General features: G+C 43.3%; 1 protein-coding gene across 1 annotated transcript; it reads left to right on the forward strand.

Moving 5' to 3' along the window:
- The first annotated feature begins 310 nt into the window (after window positions 1-310).
- GEM (GTP binding protein overexpressed in skeletal muscle) lies at window positions 311-13,131 on the forward strand. Its single transcript, XM_049854158.1, has 5 exons — window positions 311-415; window positions 1,726-2,056; window positions 9,239-9,315; window positions 10,096-10,300; window positions 11,811-13,131. The coding sequence occupies exons 2-5, from the start codon at window positions 1,735-1,737 to the stop codon at window positions 12,086-12,088; spliced, it is 882 nt and encodes a 293-aa protein (XP_049710115.1). The 5' UTR covers window positions 311-415; window positions 1,726-1,734; the 3' UTR covers window positions 12,089-13,131.
- The last annotated feature ends 3,905 nt before the right edge of the window (window positions 13,132-17,036 follow it).

Below are 17,036 nucleotides of genomic sequence, written 5' to 3' on the forward strand. Positions count from 1 at the left end.
CGACAGTTCTCAAGTGCTTTGCTGGGAACGGCGATTAAGCCGTACTTAATGTATTTTTCCATTTTCCTGTCTACATCTGGTAAAAATAAAAAGAAACGAAAAAGAGGAGACCCGGGGATGAACTATTATTATGTTTTAAAAGTGAGGGAGAGGAGGTCACATGACTGCGAGTAACTGATTTAGTGTGAAGTGGCTGCAACTCGGAGTTTGCTGCAGAGCCGCCCCCTCCCGGCGGGGGCGCTGACGTCACGGAAAAGCCGGGCCTCGGGGCGGCGGGGCTCGCTATAAAGGCCGGGGCGCCGCGCGCGCGGCAGGCGGCGGAGCGCGGTCACGGCGAGCACCGTTCCCAGCGCGCTCCGGGATCGCGCCGCGGACGCACACACGGACGCCCATCCGGCTGACCCGGCCGTGCCAAGTAAGCAGGGGGCGGCCGGGGAGGGGCTCTCCCAACTCCGCAGGGAGTTAGGGGGAGAAGTTCCGCAGAACTTGGAAGTTGAGAAAAGAGCCTGGGCTGTGCTCTCGGCGCTCAGGTTTTCTGGCAGCGAGCAGAGTTTAAGGTGCAAAGGCTGCCGCTTCTCGTCAGCAGGTTCCTTGGTTCCCTTCTGTAGGACGGTCACCTCCTACAGCGTCTATGTCAGATGGCAGCGCTCAATGACACTTTATGCTTTTGTTGTTTGAATGCAAGCCTGCCACCCAAGGCGCTGCTTTCACCAGCCAGCCATCCTGTTTAGTGGCCGAGGTGTTGGGGTGCGGGTGTGAGCGGAGATGGAATGTGTGTATTTCTCACCAGGTAGCGGGGAACAGACTCCACGTAGGGGGGAGGGAGTCGCTCAAAGGGGAAGTTGTAGCCAAATTGTCGAATGTCATTTAGGAGAGTCTTCGGACTTCTGATTTGCATCAAGAAGGTGGAAATCTGAGTGAAATGAAGGAACTCTCAGAGCCGACGCGGTTTACTAAGAGTGGATGGAGCATTTTCTCTGCAAATCTGTTAGGTCTCAACGTGACCAGGTCATTTCCGTGCCAGAATGACGAGGCTTGGGCTGAGATGTTTTAAATGGGATTTCTGTGGTCAGGAGGGCAGAGCTGGGACAACCTCAAACAGAGATTCTCTCGTCCCCAAATAATAGCCTAGTCAGGGGGCTGGACAGCATCAAGGCAACTTTACTAAACATGGAAGTTCCAATAAGTGCGTGTCCAGTCCAGGCGGGGAGAGTGACGTCATTGCCACGTGTTTCCCACCAAGGCACAAAAGCCTGCTGGACGCCGGGTGCAATTAAGAGCTCTGTTTAGACAAGAGCCGTTAACCTGGCCCGCTGGTGTCCAGCTCCATTAACTTGTTGCTTTTCAAACCTTAGCTGGAGGCTGTTGGCTCCTTCTGGCTGCTTCTGTGCCTGCTCTGAGCGGGGATCCCAAGGCTTCTCTGAGGATGGAGGAAGCCCAGGGCCAGTGGGGACTGATAAGGGTACTTTTTTTCTCTTTTCAAAAATGACATTCTAGAAAGCCTGCCTGAGGAGCTGGTTACTAATAGTGAGGAGTGTTTTGTGTATGTGTCCAGTTGAAAGCCTGGCTGGTTTGGGGTTTGGGACTGATTCACTGGTATTTCTCATATTAGGGATACTCATTTCTTACCTCATCTAATAAAATGCCATTGATGACCGAGCTTGTGTTTGAGTCCCCTGAGCTCATGCTTACTAATGCTGTCATCTTGGCCACTCTGCTCTCCAGGACCCAACGATGACTCTGAATAATGTCACCCTGCGCCAGGGCACTGTGGGCAGCCAGCCGCAGCAGCAGCGCTGGAGCATCCCGGCCGATGGCAGGCATCTGATGGTCCAGAAGGAGGCCCACCAACACAACCGTCACTCTGCTAACCCCGAGGACCACTGCCGCCGTAGCTGGTCCTCTGACTCCACAGACTCAGTCATCTCCTCCGAGTCAGGGAACACCTACTACCGGGTGGTGCTCATGGGGGAGCAGGGGGTGGGCAAGTCCACTCTGGCCAACATCTTTGCAGGTGTGCACGACAGTATGGACAGCGACTGCGAGGTGCTGGGAGGTAGGTGGTCTGTCCATCCGCAGTGGTCCAGGCAGAGAGAGTGAGCGTTATTTTTCTGCAGAGTTGGGAGCTGAGATTATGTGTTTTCTTGGTGCTAGTTGGGGAGCTGAGTCCTCAGCAAAACCCTGGCACAGGACTTCGGGCAAGCAAATGAGAATGCTTGTAGACAAAGATCAGAATCTCTTGAGCCTGGGCCAGATAGCGAATTTCTTAGATTCCAACTCTTAAGGGGCTGGGGTAGCTGATTAAAGAGGGCAGAGCAAGAGGGTCAGGGTCGAACTGCTCACTTGACTTTGATCTGGACTGGCTCTCTCCCTTTCCTTGCCTTCGTCCTTCCCCGAGTGTTTGTTTTGAAAAGCGTTCTGCACGCCTTGGAGGAGGATGGACTGTGGTGAAGGTGAGGTCTCCCTATGCCTATGCCCGAGGGGCACCTTCTTCCAGGAGTTCAAGTACAGGCACAGCCTTGTTTCCATGGTGATAACGAAACCAAACCAATCTGAAAAACTGTGAGGATGGTGTCATTAGTGCTTTTTCCACCAATATTAGAGTCTTTTGAGGGTGTAAAATAGGTCAAAGTCTGTACTTGAAATAGTGCAATTATTTTTTTAAATTTGAAGAATGATACTGTAAATACTTCGCATGTATGGAGTGTTAGAGCCTTACAGTTTTTCCAAAACAGTTTTCCCTGTATAATCTCATTTAGGTATTTATTTTTACTGTTTATAAAACTAGTGTGAGGTGGCATTAGCTCATAAATAGATGTAGTCTTCAACTACGTGTAAAATACAGCCCTATATTTTGAGAAGTAATACGCGGATCCTAATTGCCAATGGTATTCGTACAGCGTCTTTCTGCCACAGAGTCAGAATCTCAGCAGGCTTGGCCAGGGTATCACATGCCCCTATTTACAGCTGTAGAAATGAAGTCCAGTGTTTGCCCAAGTCATATGGTCTGTCAGTCCTTTCGATTGCGACTCACAACTGAATCACAGGTTCCTCCAGTAGGAATATACCTTAGTGATGACTCACTTGAACCCTCCACTTAATGCATACGAGCCCTACTCCTCACTGCCAACATTTTATTCTTGTTCAACTAAACATCTTATTCTTCTTGACTATGTTCAGTGTCAGGGAGTTCACTACTTCTTGAGGCAGCTCAGACAACTGGGGCGTTAAGTGATGACTCATTGATGTCACATTGATTTCTCTCCTCACTTCCGGAATCTCAGGGACTGTAGCTAAACCAAGAGCCAAGGGAGAAATAGGGCCAGGATTGGACAATTTGAACCTCCCTTTCTTTACAAAGGCTGAGGGGTGACTGTTCCTAGAAAAAGAGGAAAGGGAGGAAGGAACTAACTTTTAGAATAATCATTTGCAATAAAGAGGCGCTTTATTGGGTGTATTACATTTGCTGTTGATTTTTTTTTTCTATTGATGTTCACAAAATTCCTGTACTCATATAAGTAAACTGAGTCTCAGAGAGGCCAAGTGACTTGTCTAGAATCACCCAGTGGTGAAGCTGGGATTAGAATTTGGGACTTTAGCATCTTAGCTCAGTGCTTTTCTCATTCTGTCATTTATAGGACACTTCTATATGCCAGACACTGTGCTGTATACTTACCACATTTATTTTTGAGAACACAAAAATTGAACCAATTTGGTACTGATACCCCATTTTACAGGTAAAGAAATGGAGGCTTACAAAGTCAAGTGACTCTCCCAGGGTGAAAAAGCTAGCACATGGTATGAGCAGGATTCAAATCTAGTTGTATTTGACCCAAATTTTGTGATCTTTCACTGTACTGTGCACCCCAGGTCTAGCTCCCAAACACTGTTAAATACTGTAGCCATTTGGTTGGCATCAACCACATGCCTGGCTCTGTGCTAGGCTCTGCAGTACACAGTGATGGATAGGTACAGTCTTTCTTAGCAAGGAGCTCAGTGTCAGGGGCAATAATTCAGAGCAGGGTAAAATTAATAAGTATCTTGAGAAGTAACAATATAGTGCTTTGGAGGTTGAGATAAGGAAGACATCACCCAAGAGGTTTTTTTTTTTTTTGAGGGAGAAATTGAAAAAGTTAATGGATAGTAGGCTTTTAAAAATGTTTTTTGATTAGAATGGAGTGGTGTCTATCCAGAGGGTGGTATCCCAATAGGCATAGAGTGTTAAGAAGGCCAACTCATACCTAGAATTTGGAAAGACAAGCTTGTATATTTGGGAAATTTCTTTGTGTAATTAGAGAGAGAAAGGGAAATAGAATGCCTTATCTCAAACAGAATCTTTGACAATGAGAAACTTCTCTGGTAACCCATCCAATCCAATGTGTCCTGTTGAGTAACTTAATTTATACCATCTAAAAAAATTAAAAAAAAAAAATTTTTTTTTTTTTTAGGATTACATCCCTTATCTGAAGGCAGCTGTTGGAATCACTGGTTTGTGTTTCCCAAGGGGAAGGTTTAGCTTTTCCAAGGCATGCCCCACATTGTTTTTTTCTGGCATTACCCATAAGAAAAAAAAAAATCTATGTAATATTCTTGTTAGTATTTCTCTTAATAAAGATGGATGTTATTACAGTTATATTGCAATAATCTTATGACTGTCTGCTACACACTTAATGTTGTTCCTTCATTCATTCATCCTTAAACAATTACTGAACAACTAGCATGAGGCTCCTTCCCTAAAGATGCTCAAAGTATGCAGTGGCGATCAGGTATATACCAACTACCAATCAAGGTGGAGTGTGATAAGACCCTTGAAAGAGATACAAAAAGGATGTTCTAGGAATTCAGAGGAGAAAAGATTCCTTCTGGCTGTGGGAGTCAGAAAAGGCTTTAGGCAAGAGGTGGTCTCTGAGCTGCATCCGAAGGCCAACCAGGATTTGGAAGCCCTCAGTTAGGGAAGAAGGCGCTCCACACAAACACTGACTGGGAGCACTGGACTTGGAGACTGATGATGTGTGTTTGAACTTCAGCTCTGACATTGACTTAGCTGGGTGCCCTTGGGCAAACTACTTTTCCTCCTCAGGCTTCTTAATTAGTAAAATAGGAATAATATCGGCTTCGTAGAATGTTATGGTGGCACAGTGGTTAAGTGCTTGGCTACTAACCAAAAGGTTGGTGGTTCAAACCCACCAACCTCTCCGCAGGAGAAAAATGTGGCAGTCTGCTTCCGTAATGATTACAGCCTTGGAACCCCACGGGAGAGTTCTACACTGTCCCATAAGGTCGCTATGAGCCTAAATCGACTTGATGGCAGCGGGTTTTTTGTTCATTTTGTTTTGTTTTTGAGGGCTAAAGGAAATAGATAACATACATTTAGCATATAGCATAGTACCTGGCACATAGTAAATGCAGACTAAACATTAGTTAGAGCTGATTCTGAATCTACTGTTTCCTTTCCGTGTGTTTTATCTTCCAAACCTCTCAAGTTTCATTGCTTTAGGCCTCCACCCACTCTGGTCACTCTTGGCTGGGGCCCTCTGAGACACGCAGAGGAGATGTAAGCCACTAGAGGAGAGGATGGCATTCCCAGAGCAAGTGCTTCTTCCAGGGTCCCTTGGACTATGAATGCTGAAAACAGTTCAAGGTTTGGGGGAGAGGGATGCTGGAGGTTCTGAATTTTTGAGTGGCTGCAGGGTCCATTTCCAGCATATGAGAGAGCTCCTGTCTGGCTTCCACACACAGCCCTGAGCTGGTCTTGGGCTGTGTGTGTGGGGAGGGGACTCCAAACACAAAGGGAATCAGATGAACAAAGACAAGCAGAGGTAAGCTAGCCCAGGGAAAATGGCTACGGACCACGATCACTCAGAGCCTCTCTCCGCGCCATCAGGATGATCCCTCTTGCTGTGGAGGGGATGCACACCCTGCCCCCCCCAAGGCGTCCATCTAAAGCATGGAAGGTGTGAGGATGGCCCAGGCTACTGGAAACCCCAAAGACCCATAGGCCTCAAACCTTTCTCCACAAACCTTAATCAGTTGTCATTGAGTCAGCTCTGACTTGTGGCAGTCTGGTTTGTGTCAGGGTAGAACTGTGCTCCCTAGGGTTTTCAACGGGTGATTTTTCAGAAGTAGATTGTCAGGCCTTTCCTTTGAGGCACCTCTGGGTGAACATGAACCGCCAACCTGTTAGCAGCTGAGCTCAGTTAACCGGTTGCATTACCCAAGGACTCCCCCCAAACCTTAACCCAGAGCAAATTTCAAAGAGCTCTTAGAGTTTCTTATTTTATTTTCCCTCTTAGTACCTGATTAGCACTTTGAAAGGCTGAAAGGTGAGTGACGAAGGAAGAAAAACCTAGCTTTCTTTTGTTACCCGTAGGCTTATCCCTGGTAAGTTGAAGGCCTCAAAGGGAGGCAATGTGTGTTTGAAGAATCCTTGGGGCACGCTGCCAGAGGCAATATATAAACCCTGGTGCCACATGGATGAAACAGGGTGGAGATGCATTGTGTTAGGCTCCTGGTTCTGAGCACAGTGATTTGTAGGTTGAGGTTAATGCCAGACAGGAAGCTTCCAGAATGGCAAAGCATTTTGATTCTGCTTTCGTGGATATAATCCATAATCTTTTTCTCTAGGTATGTTCTCATGTCCCTTAAACCAAGAGAAAGTTTGAGTCGCCTTTTTTCCGTAGTTATTGGATGCATGCAGTATGTTTCTATCTGAACTGCTTGGGATTCGAGTGATTCCCTTGCACCTGCTCCTTTTAGCTGCCTTTGGGTGGGAAGTGGAGGGCTGAGGGTAGAGCAGGTGGTTTATTGTAAGAGTTTTCTGAGCGTGAGAAGTGGTTTCAGAAAAGAGATTAAAAACTATGGTTTTCAGTAAGGGTCAGTGAGCCCCTTGATTTGTGCTGCCCAGGCTCTACTGATTTGCATACAGTTGTATAAATTTGCATATTGAGGTTATGAGGCCCTACCTTCCACTAAATCAAAGAGGGTGTCCCACTGTGAGCTCATCCATGCTGTATTTTTGTGGACACAGCACACATTCTGGGCATTAACAGATTTTTAATCCAATCAGTGGGAAGCAATTACCATTGATGAAAAGCATGACCCTTTAAGAGGTGGGGGACCTGAGAGAAAGACCCAGCCATCTGTATACTTAATGGTAGTTAACTTTGTTCTCATTTGTCCACTTCTTCCCTCCTGATTGTTCCAGTCCCAAGATGAAAAAACATTAAACAGAAGTATTGCTTTTCATAAACTCCTCACTACTGTAAAACAAGAGATGTCCTGGTTCCTCCAACATAGTACTCTCAAACTAGGATTTACCTATAGTAGGAAATGCCAGATTTAGTAAGAACCAGCTTCCTCCCTCTGAAGAAGTGATGATGATAGCTAATGTTTGTTGAGTTTCTACTTTGTGCTCAACATACGTCACAGAGCCCTGAAGGGTAGATACTATTATTAATATCATTTCACAGATGAAAAAACTGAGGCTAGAGAGTTTAGGTAAGTGGCCCAGAATAAAGAATAAAGGATGTTTTCTTGTGCCAACAGCCACTATGATATATTTATCATTGATTGATTGATTCATTCATTCATGGAATACTTATTTGAGCACCTGCAGTGTACCAGGCATTGTCCTGGGTCCTGGGGGATATAGCAGTAAACACCAAAACCAAAAACCTGTTGCTGTCGAGTCAATTCCGACTCATAGTGACCCTGTAGTACAGAGTAGAGCTGCCCCATAGAGTTTCCAAGGAGGGCCTGGTAGATTGAAACTGCACACTTTTTGGTTAGCAGCCGTAGCTCTTCACCACCACCACCACCACCACCAGGGTTTCTGGGAGCAGTAAGCAACACAGATGCAAATCTCTGCCTTAATGCTTGGGAGGAGGGGCAGAGGCACAGAAAATAATAAAATAAGTAAATGTACAGTGTGCTAGATGGTGATAAGTGCAATGAAGCAAAATAAAACAAACATGGAGAGTAAGGAATATGAGGGAGGGAAGAGCTACTGGGATTTTAAATAGGTAGTTGGCAAAGGCCTCACCAGGAAACAATAAGGAAGCAAGCCTTGCAGATATCGGAGGGAAGAGAGTCCAGGCAAAAGGAACAGCAAGGAAAAAGATAAAAATCATTAAGAAAATCATAGCTTTAAATGCTAAATCTCATTATGAAACACAAAATCCCATTGCGAAAATAGAAGGAGTGTGGATGAATTCAACTGCATGGGGTGGATGGGAATCCCTCTTGTAGAAATCCCAGTATTCCCATCTCTTCCCCAACCGCACCCATCACTGATATTTCTGGGCTGGAGCTGCTCTGGCCCGCCGTACTGCGTTCACCCTTCACCTACATGCAGTGTGCACTTAAGTGCAGGGAAGAAAGTTTCCATTACCAAGTAGAGCTGGAGACTGCACTTCTGCTGTGCTCAAGATGGAAAAACTAGCCCGTTTATGCCTAGGGAACTGCATTCTTTGAGGAAGAAAACTTCAGCCTAAAGTAAGGACAGTTTCAGGATTTTTTTTTTTCCTTGCGCTTCTCCAAAGAGGAGAAATGTTTCCCAGCTCAAAGCTCCTGAAATTACCAGTGACTGTGCAGTAATCAGAGCCCTGGTGGTGCAGTGGTTAAGAGCAAAAGGTCAGCAGTTCGAATGCACCAGCCCCTCCATGGAAACCCTTTGGTGGCAGTACTGTGTCTCACAGGGTTGCTACGAGTCGTAATTGACTTGATGGCAACGGGTTTGGTTTTTAGTTTGTTCAGTAATCATCCCACTGAAAGATACAAGGGAGAGATGAATTTCCACAGGAGGCTTATGGAAACAGGGCTTCTAGCTCCCCTGGACAGTTAATGTTTTCTTATAGCATCACGCATTGAATCTGAGTCACAAACTCTTAAGCGTGTTTGTTTATCCTCACAGATGGCTTCCTATATAAAATGGCCAGGAGTGATGAAAACAATTGCCTTTCAGTTCAGGTTGTTTATGATTCACAGGAGACATAGGTGTGCTGCTTAGGACGTACTGGAGGAATATATATAGAATGCTGTTGAAGGTGATAAAAAAGAGTAATGTATCTTAATGAATATCTGTATACTTACATAATTAATTGCGTATTTGGTGAGTTTAATTTTCTATACAAAAAATAAATTTTCTCCATTATGCTGAGCATACTTTTCTACACGGTCTTCTTATGTGAAACTGCTACGTGTTTGCCTGACTCCCATATCTCTGTTCTTTCTTTTCTAGAAGATACATATGAGCGAACCCTGATTGTTGATGGAGAAAGCGCAACAGTTATACTCCTGGACATGTGGGAAAATAAGGTATACAGAGCCTGCAGCTGTCTGCGAATTCCTGCAGGGCCCCCCAGCAAGCTGCGTGGTGGAAGGGTGACCTTACCATGTAAACATGATGTTCCAGATGAAGTGGGAGCGTTTTCTCGATTTAAAGCATTTACTCCTGAAGAATGAGACTGTTTTAAGGAACAAGTCATTCACAAATGAGCTCTGAATAACAAGCAGGCTGCAATGATTTTCTCTTGGTTCTATTCAAAACTACACAGAAGTACATTTGTTTTGGGGGAAAGTGTAGACAGGTGTGGATGATTATTTTCAACTTCATAAAACCATCTTATACAAAGTTGACGTTCTCAATCCTAATCTTCGATATATGCTCTTTAAAGATTTAGGGCTTCTGAGTGTATATGCTTGCCTTTCTATTTATTGAGAGCTCTCCTATTCTCACAAAAGGATTCGTAATTAATCACTTAGGAAAGGCAAAAAGGAGTTTTGGGGACCTCAGAAAGGTCTCGTTTTCGGTAATTAAGATAGAAGTTGGGAATATTGTTTAGCAGAGCAGTTGTGTAATTTGTCAACTTGAACTGTGGGAGAAATTGGAAAGTAATATCTTTTTTTCACAAGTATACAGGCTGCCAATCTTTGCAGCCACCAGACATCTTGTGAGCATGGAAGACAGATGCAGTTTGGGGAGTTGGCAAGCAGTTTTTTTCTTTCTCTTACGTGCAAGGGTATTGTTTCTTTTCAAAAGCATGCCTCATTTGCCTGGTTAGCCTGAGCTCATGGAAGATCTTCTCATTTCATTAGGGAGAGAATGAATGGCTCCAAGACCACTGCATGCAAGTCGGGGATGCCTACCTGATCGTCTACTCCATCACAGACCGCGCCAGCTTCGAGAAGGCATCAGAGCTGCGGATCCAGCTCCGCAGGGCCCGGCAGGCAGAGGACATTCCTATCATCCTGGTTGGCAACAAAAGTGACCTGGTGCGGTGCAGGGAAGTGTCGGTATCAGGTAAGAGGAGTGGTGCCAATACCATAGCGACAATCTCTGGAGCACCTGCATGTTCCTTCTCACAGGTGCTATTACCTTATTCTTCATGAGGTTGGAACCAGGGACCCATTAAAATGCTACATGGAGTTTTATGTTTAGCTCTGAGACCCTCATTTCTCCATAAATCATCTCCATTCTGGATGATGCTCTCTTGTCCACCTGGTCTACCTGCTGAATCCCAATTGCCCTACTTCCAAGGGCTTCTCTGGAATTTCTTTAGGGATAAAATCATGCTCAGGGCCTTGTTGGCAGCCTCCAATCTTTTCTCCTTGTTCTCCAGGAAGTTCCCAAAATTTTGGGTAAACAAAAGTAGTATTTTCATGCAAGAAGGATGGGGAATGCTGATTTAAGGAAACTGTGAGAAAGAGTTTCATTGGAAATACGAATTTTACTCTGGCTGCCTCTTGTCCCTGTGGACCCAAGAAACAACCCACCATAAAAAAAAAACTACCCCTAAATACGAGTTAAGGCATCAGTCTGATGGTGTCTCATACACTTTCTCATAACTTAGTTTAGGAATAATTCATATTTGCTTCATGGGCACCCAAATGCTTTTAGGACCCTTGAGATTTGATTAGCCTAATACAGATTTAGTCCCTGGTACAATTGTAAAAAATAAACTCCTGTATATCTGGGAAGAGAAACCCTGATAAGGACCTAAATATACACAACTTACTAAATATACACAACTAACTTGGGAATATCTTACTCTTAGGAAATAGCTGTCTATGGTAATCTTTTTTTCCAAATGAAAACATGGACACGTGGTCTTTGAACATGATGAAATATTTGAAATTGAAACTGTTCCAGAAAAGCTTCTTTGTATAATATACTAACTGTATTATACATGTGTAAAATCCTCAAAAATTTTTCAAAATATCTCATCACAGTTTGTTTTCATTTTTTGAAGAGAAGTCCGTAGTGGTAGAATTCTTATTTTCAGCCCAGGGATCTGAGTCAGGATGGAGTTAAGAATTTGGGCTTGAGAATTAAGCAGGCTTGGATATAAATCTGCCACTTACAGGCTTTGTCAACTTCCTCCAGCTTTTAAATGAGCCCCCTCCATTTCTTCATCTCTCTGTTAGTGATAATACATATTTTTCAAGACTGTGGTGGATGTTAAAAAAGTTTATAAAGCACTTAACCCGGTTCTGGCACGAAGTAAACCTGCAATAAGTTAAGGTTATGGTTTTTATTGTTATAATTAATATCACTACATTTAATGCAATTGGACTTTCACCCAGTGAATTTGTGGTGGACCAGATCTAAAAGCCATCTGTCCTGTTTCCAGGGATCCCTTCGTGAGATTCTGTGCTTCTGCTTATGCCCTGGGACAACCTGTGGCTTCCTGTATCCATAGCAAATATGACAGAACAATTTTAAATTGGAAATTATCTAGTCTGGCTGTGTACTGTGTAGGATCATACTCTGCAGCCCCTCTGACATCCTTCTCCCTGTCTTTCCTGTCCAGAAGGGAGAGCATGTGCTGTGGTGTTCGACTGCAAGTTCATCGAGACCTCTGCAGCTGTCCAGCACAACGTGAAGGAGCTGTTTGAGGGCATCGTGCGGCAGGTCCGCCTTCGGCGTGATAGCAAGGAGAAGAATGAGCGAAGGCTGGCCTACCAGAAAAGGAGGGAGAGCATACCCAGGAAAGCCAGGCGCTTCTGGGGCAAGATTGTGGCCAAAAACAACAAGAATATGGCCTTCAAGCTCAAGTCCAAGTCTTGCCATGACCTCTCTGTGCTCTAGGTGCCCAGAGTCACATCACCCAGATGTTCTCCTGGATGGACATCTCTGAAGGCCGTTAGGACTGATAATCTATATTAGATTGGATACTTAGGTATTGTTAGATGTGGCTTCCCCCACTGCAGTTGGGAATTAACGTGTTAGCATCATGGACAACATAATGCATGGGAAATGAAAGATCTTTGTGAAGAGTCAGTATTTATTCACAGGAAAATCCTTGTCTTTGCTACTTGAACATCCAAGACTCCCCCGAGGACATGTTTGGTGTTCACATGTGTTTCCTCTCTCCTTTGGACAGTAGAGAATTGAAGCCTACAAAAGAATGCCTAGAACAAGAACTTTCCATTATTAAAGTTTGCCCCGTGTTCTCATATGTGTATTTGAGGCTAGTGGGTCATAGGAAAGCCAACAAGGGTTTATTCAAAGGAGGGAGAGCTTTCTGTGTACCTTGTATTCTCCATGGAGCTAGAATTGTAGAACTGGGCTCATCGTGATCGTGATTATTATTGCTCCATAAAGCTGTGAAAAGAAATGATGGACCTTGCTGGAAACTAAAGCTTAGCACACAGTTCTTGTTCAGTGCCCACGCTTGGGAATCCAGACGTTTGTAGAATTGGAAACTGACTGTATTTACAATTTATGGGTTCAAAAATTATATCTTTACTTATGTGTCTTTTTTTTTTTTACTTAGGGGAAAATTATTTTAATCAAATTCTACTTAGTGAAACCACCTTTTATGTTTCTTTATTTTTGAAATCACAAAGCCATCAGAAATATTTTAAAAATCTGAATTATTGATAACCTGAAGTGCAAAATGCCAAATTTTTAAATATAATCAGTGGTCTGAATTTTTATGAAACATATAAATACTTCTGTACTTTGGGTTGACCCTTGTATGCCACAGCTCTGCTCTATTATTATTCTGCAAAATAGTAACCATTTTAATATTTGATAAAGTATATTTATGAACATATTTCTTAATAAGGAAGATGTCCATTTTATTACCATTTTCTATATTTTTCAGAATATACAAGTTTTTACCTATATGTCTTATAATAAAAGAAATAAAATCTTTGGAAAAAAAGGCATTCTTAAGTGTTATTCCACCTCAAACAAAATAATTACGATTAATGTTGCTTTTAGAGCAAGCATAAGGTGAAGGACATCTATTATTTTCTTTTTCATTATCTGTTTTAAAGAGTATCTATCCCCAACATCTCATCCTTTGGAACCATGATTCACAGTAATGCTATTATTTTGGGCTGATACAGTTGGGAAGTATTTGGGGTCATCTAAAAGCTAAGTTACAGTAATGGCCAGATCTTTTGCTTTGGCCTGGCACATTCCTGACTGGACAGATGGGCCTACATTTGTTCTCTGAAGTCTCACTGTCTTTAGCTTGACTAAAGCTTTGGAGGAAATTATAAAAGATTAGAAAAAAAAAAAAATGGAAATGAGTGATTTTTATTCAGCCTGAGATCTAGCCAGTCAGGGTTTTAACCAAATCCTCCTCTCTGATGCTAATACATTTGACATTACTTGCATGGCATTAACCCTGTGGTTGAAGTGAAACTTGCTGGTGTTCCCCTTTCAAGTCTTCTCTGGCCCCTACCTGCACTGTTTTTGACCGTCATCTCGCTATCTTTCTGAGTTTGTAATCAGACATGCACTAATGGTGACAATCATGGGGCCTCACATATTGCTAAAGTGACACAGCTTGAAAAGGTTCCTGACTGCTGTGTTGAGTTGGCTTCTTCCCCTCCTTTCCCCAGGTTGAAAGCAGAGATTCCCATTCCTGAGCACTTGGCATCTTTGAATTGCTCAAGAGGGCGGTACAGGGAGGTGCTAAAAGCAAGGCTTCAGGTTGCAGTCCTGTTCTTCAGTCTTGACTGTGCTCTTCAACATCAGTGTATCCTTGCAGCAGTCCAAGGTTAAACCTTTAAAAAAAATATTTTATTGTAGTTTTGGTGAAAGTATACACAGCAAAACAGGTTCCCGTTCAATAATTAGTACTAATGCTCAGAGACACTGATGACATTCTTCACATTGTGTCAACATTCTGATTATTCTAGTTGTTCCATTCCCATTAATCTAGCCTCCCTCCCCCACTCCCTGCCCCCAACATTTTCATCCATACTTTAAAGTAACTGTTGTCTGTTTGGTCTCATATAGATAACTTTTTAAAAGAGCCCAGTACTCAAGGGTGATATTCTTTACTTTTTGAACTAAACTGCTAGTTAGTTAAAACATGACTTTAGGGGAAAGTTTTTGTTTAAGGTTTAAAAACTATCGCAGGGCAATAGTCTTTAAGAAAAAAGGTTAAACCTTTCTAACCATCAGTTTTCTCATCTGCAGAATGGGATTGCTAACAGTACCTTGTAAGGTTGTTGTGAGATTAAAGTTTTAGTCTGCCGTGTAGTAGGAGCCCAAGAGATTTTTGTTACCATCGTCGTACATCTTCTATTCTGCATAAATTAGTGTTGTATATCTGTCTCCCTTATCTGAAAGGAAACTCCTTAAAATCAGGGATCGCTACTTATTTTCCTTTTTCTTCATCTTGAGTACAGTACCTTGCATATATTGGGACTTCATAGCTGTTTCTTCTTGAATTTAATAGATGGCCCCATGAGGTTGACAGGCCATTTTTTAACCACCCTCTCATCCCTTAGTAAGTACTAATTTTCTTTGGTCGCAATGGATTTACCTATCCTTGATATTTCATGTAAGTGGGATCATAAAATATTTGTCCTTTTGTGTCTGGCTTATTTCACTCAGCATAATGTTGTGGCATGTGTCAGGACTTCATTTCTCTTTTTGGCTGAATAATATTCCATTGTATGTATGCACCACATTTTGTTTATCCATTCATCTGTTGATGGACGCCTGGTTTGTTTCCAACTTTTGGCTATTATGAATAGTGTTGCAGCAAACATTGGTGTACTTGTGACAGGCCCCTTTACAGCAAAAAAGTTTTTTGATGGGGGGGTTAGTGGCTTGTCCAAATTTGTTCAGATGTTAAGTGTCTGGGCTGGGACTGGAGACAAGATGTGACTCCTAGTTATCTGCATTTGTAGTGTTCAATACTGGTTCTTATGAACACACAGCCCTTTTCATCCCATGTACCACCACCACACACACCACACAGACACATACAATGATAAACATGACACGCATACAACACACATGCAGCAGATACACCCGGCACTCCACACCCCCCCTCACATCACAGACATGCATACCCACGCATACCACAGACACATAGAATGCACACATCACAGCCCACACAGACCTTCGACGCCCCCCACATACCTCCTCACCACAACACACATTCTATGCATACACTCACACACACATACACACACACATTCTTTGTTCACACTATTCTCTGTGCTCAGGATTTAACCTTCCTCGTCACTCATTTCAGACCTTCCCAGTCAAATGGCCACAGATCCCAAGCACCCCAGGCTTCTCAGTGTGTTTAGCATGTGGCCTAGGCTCCCTCAGCTTGACCCAGGGCAGGACAATGCAGGCTGCACTTCAACCTGAGAGGCTTTTTCATTAAGAAGCACAGCTCTGGAGTCAGACAGACCTGGCTTTGAATCTGGTTTCATCACTTACTACTTGTGTGACCAAGAGTAAGTGCTTTATGGTTGCAGAGTGACAATAATAATAATGCCTACCTCATAGGGTTGTAGTGAAGATGACGTGAGACCTGCAAAAAAAGTGAGGGATTATCCCAGGGACAATTCTGACTGCTCTAACACAGCTTTCATGCCTTCACTTATGCACTCTTCAAAAGTTAATTGACACCCCAGGCACTGTTGGGTGCTGGGAATACAGTGATGACTAAGACATTGCCCTCATCATCAGAGACCTTGAATGTAATAAACTGGACTGACCGGAAAAGCCATAGAAGGTGGCATTGAAGGTAAGAAGCAAATGAAGAAATTGTGGGAGGATTATACCTGGAAGGGGCTGGGTTTGCTGCCATGCGATAAACTTCGAAGAAGGAAAAAATATTATAAAATGATTGGATTAGATAGTGAAAAGTAAATTCAACTATATATTAAAATTTCATTTTGGGTAAGTGGGAGTGTTAGAGAAAGGTTGCTTTTTAAAATCCCACATTTTTGCTTACTAGTACATTAACTATACAACACAGAGAAGGAGGCGGGTGAGCAACTATTAATTCATTTGGCCAAATTTATGGAGCTCCTGCTTGTACAAAGTGCTGTGGAGAATACAAGGTGGAAGAAGGCAGTTTTGCCTTTAGAAGCTTATGACATAGTCAACACTGGTGGCAAGTGGGGACAGTGGTGACTAAAGACAGGTGCACAAACACAAAAATAAACAAGAATATGGTGTGGAATGTAATAAGGGCCATTGGAGACATCTGAACTAAGGCAATTGGAGCCTAAGTGGGAGAAAGAATTCCATGCTTGGCTGGTGCAATCATGGATGTCTTTTTGGAGGAAGTGGCATTGAGCTTGATCTTGGAGAGTACTTAAGATTCTCACAAGCAGGGTTGATTGGAGGGAGGAGAAATGGCAGGTTGGTCTATGCAAAGAAAACAGCATGAGTAAAGGCAGAGAGGTAGGAAACCTATTTAGAAAAACAAGAAAATTCAGTTTGACCAGGGACTTTCTGGGAGAGGGTTTCATCAGTGGCTAAATGCATGAGGCTTGGAGTCAGATAGGCCTAGTTTCGAATTCTTACTTGTTAGGTGATTTAGGGCAAGTTACTTAGCCTCCATAAGCCTCAATGGCTTCATCTGAAAAACATCTTACAGGATTATCATGAGGATTAAACGTAAAGCACTTAAGTCATTTTCTGAGAAGTGGGGAGCTAGTAAACTGGGAAGACAGACCAGAGACCAGTTGTAGGATGTACTGAATTCTCAGCTGAGAAGTTTGGACTTGGTTCAGAGGGAATGGGGTGCTTGAATACTTCT

Source organism: Elephas maximus, chromosome 15, assembly GCF_024166365.1.
Source record: "Elephas maximus indicus isolate mEleMax1 chromosome 15, mEleMax1 primary haplotype, whole genome shotgun sequence".
NCBI classification, from domain to species: domain Eukaryota; kingdom Metazoa; phylum Chordata; class Mammalia; order Proboscidea; family Elephantidae; genus Elephas; species Elephas maximus.

Bases quoted from the DNA above. Each gene is read 5' to 3' on its own strand.
- GEM (XM_049854158.1), top strand. From the start codon at position 1,735: ATGACTCTGAATAATGTCACCCTGCGCCAGGGCACTGTGGGCAGCCAG. The intron at 9,316-10,095 runs GTATACAGAGCC...TCATTTCATTAG, and splicing joins TGGACATGTGGGAAAATAAG to GGAGAGAATGAATGGCTCCA. The intron at 10,301-11,810 runs GTAAGAGGAGTG...TTTCCTGTCCAG, and splicing joins CAGGGAAGTGTCGGTATCAG to AAGGGAGAGCATGTGCTGTG.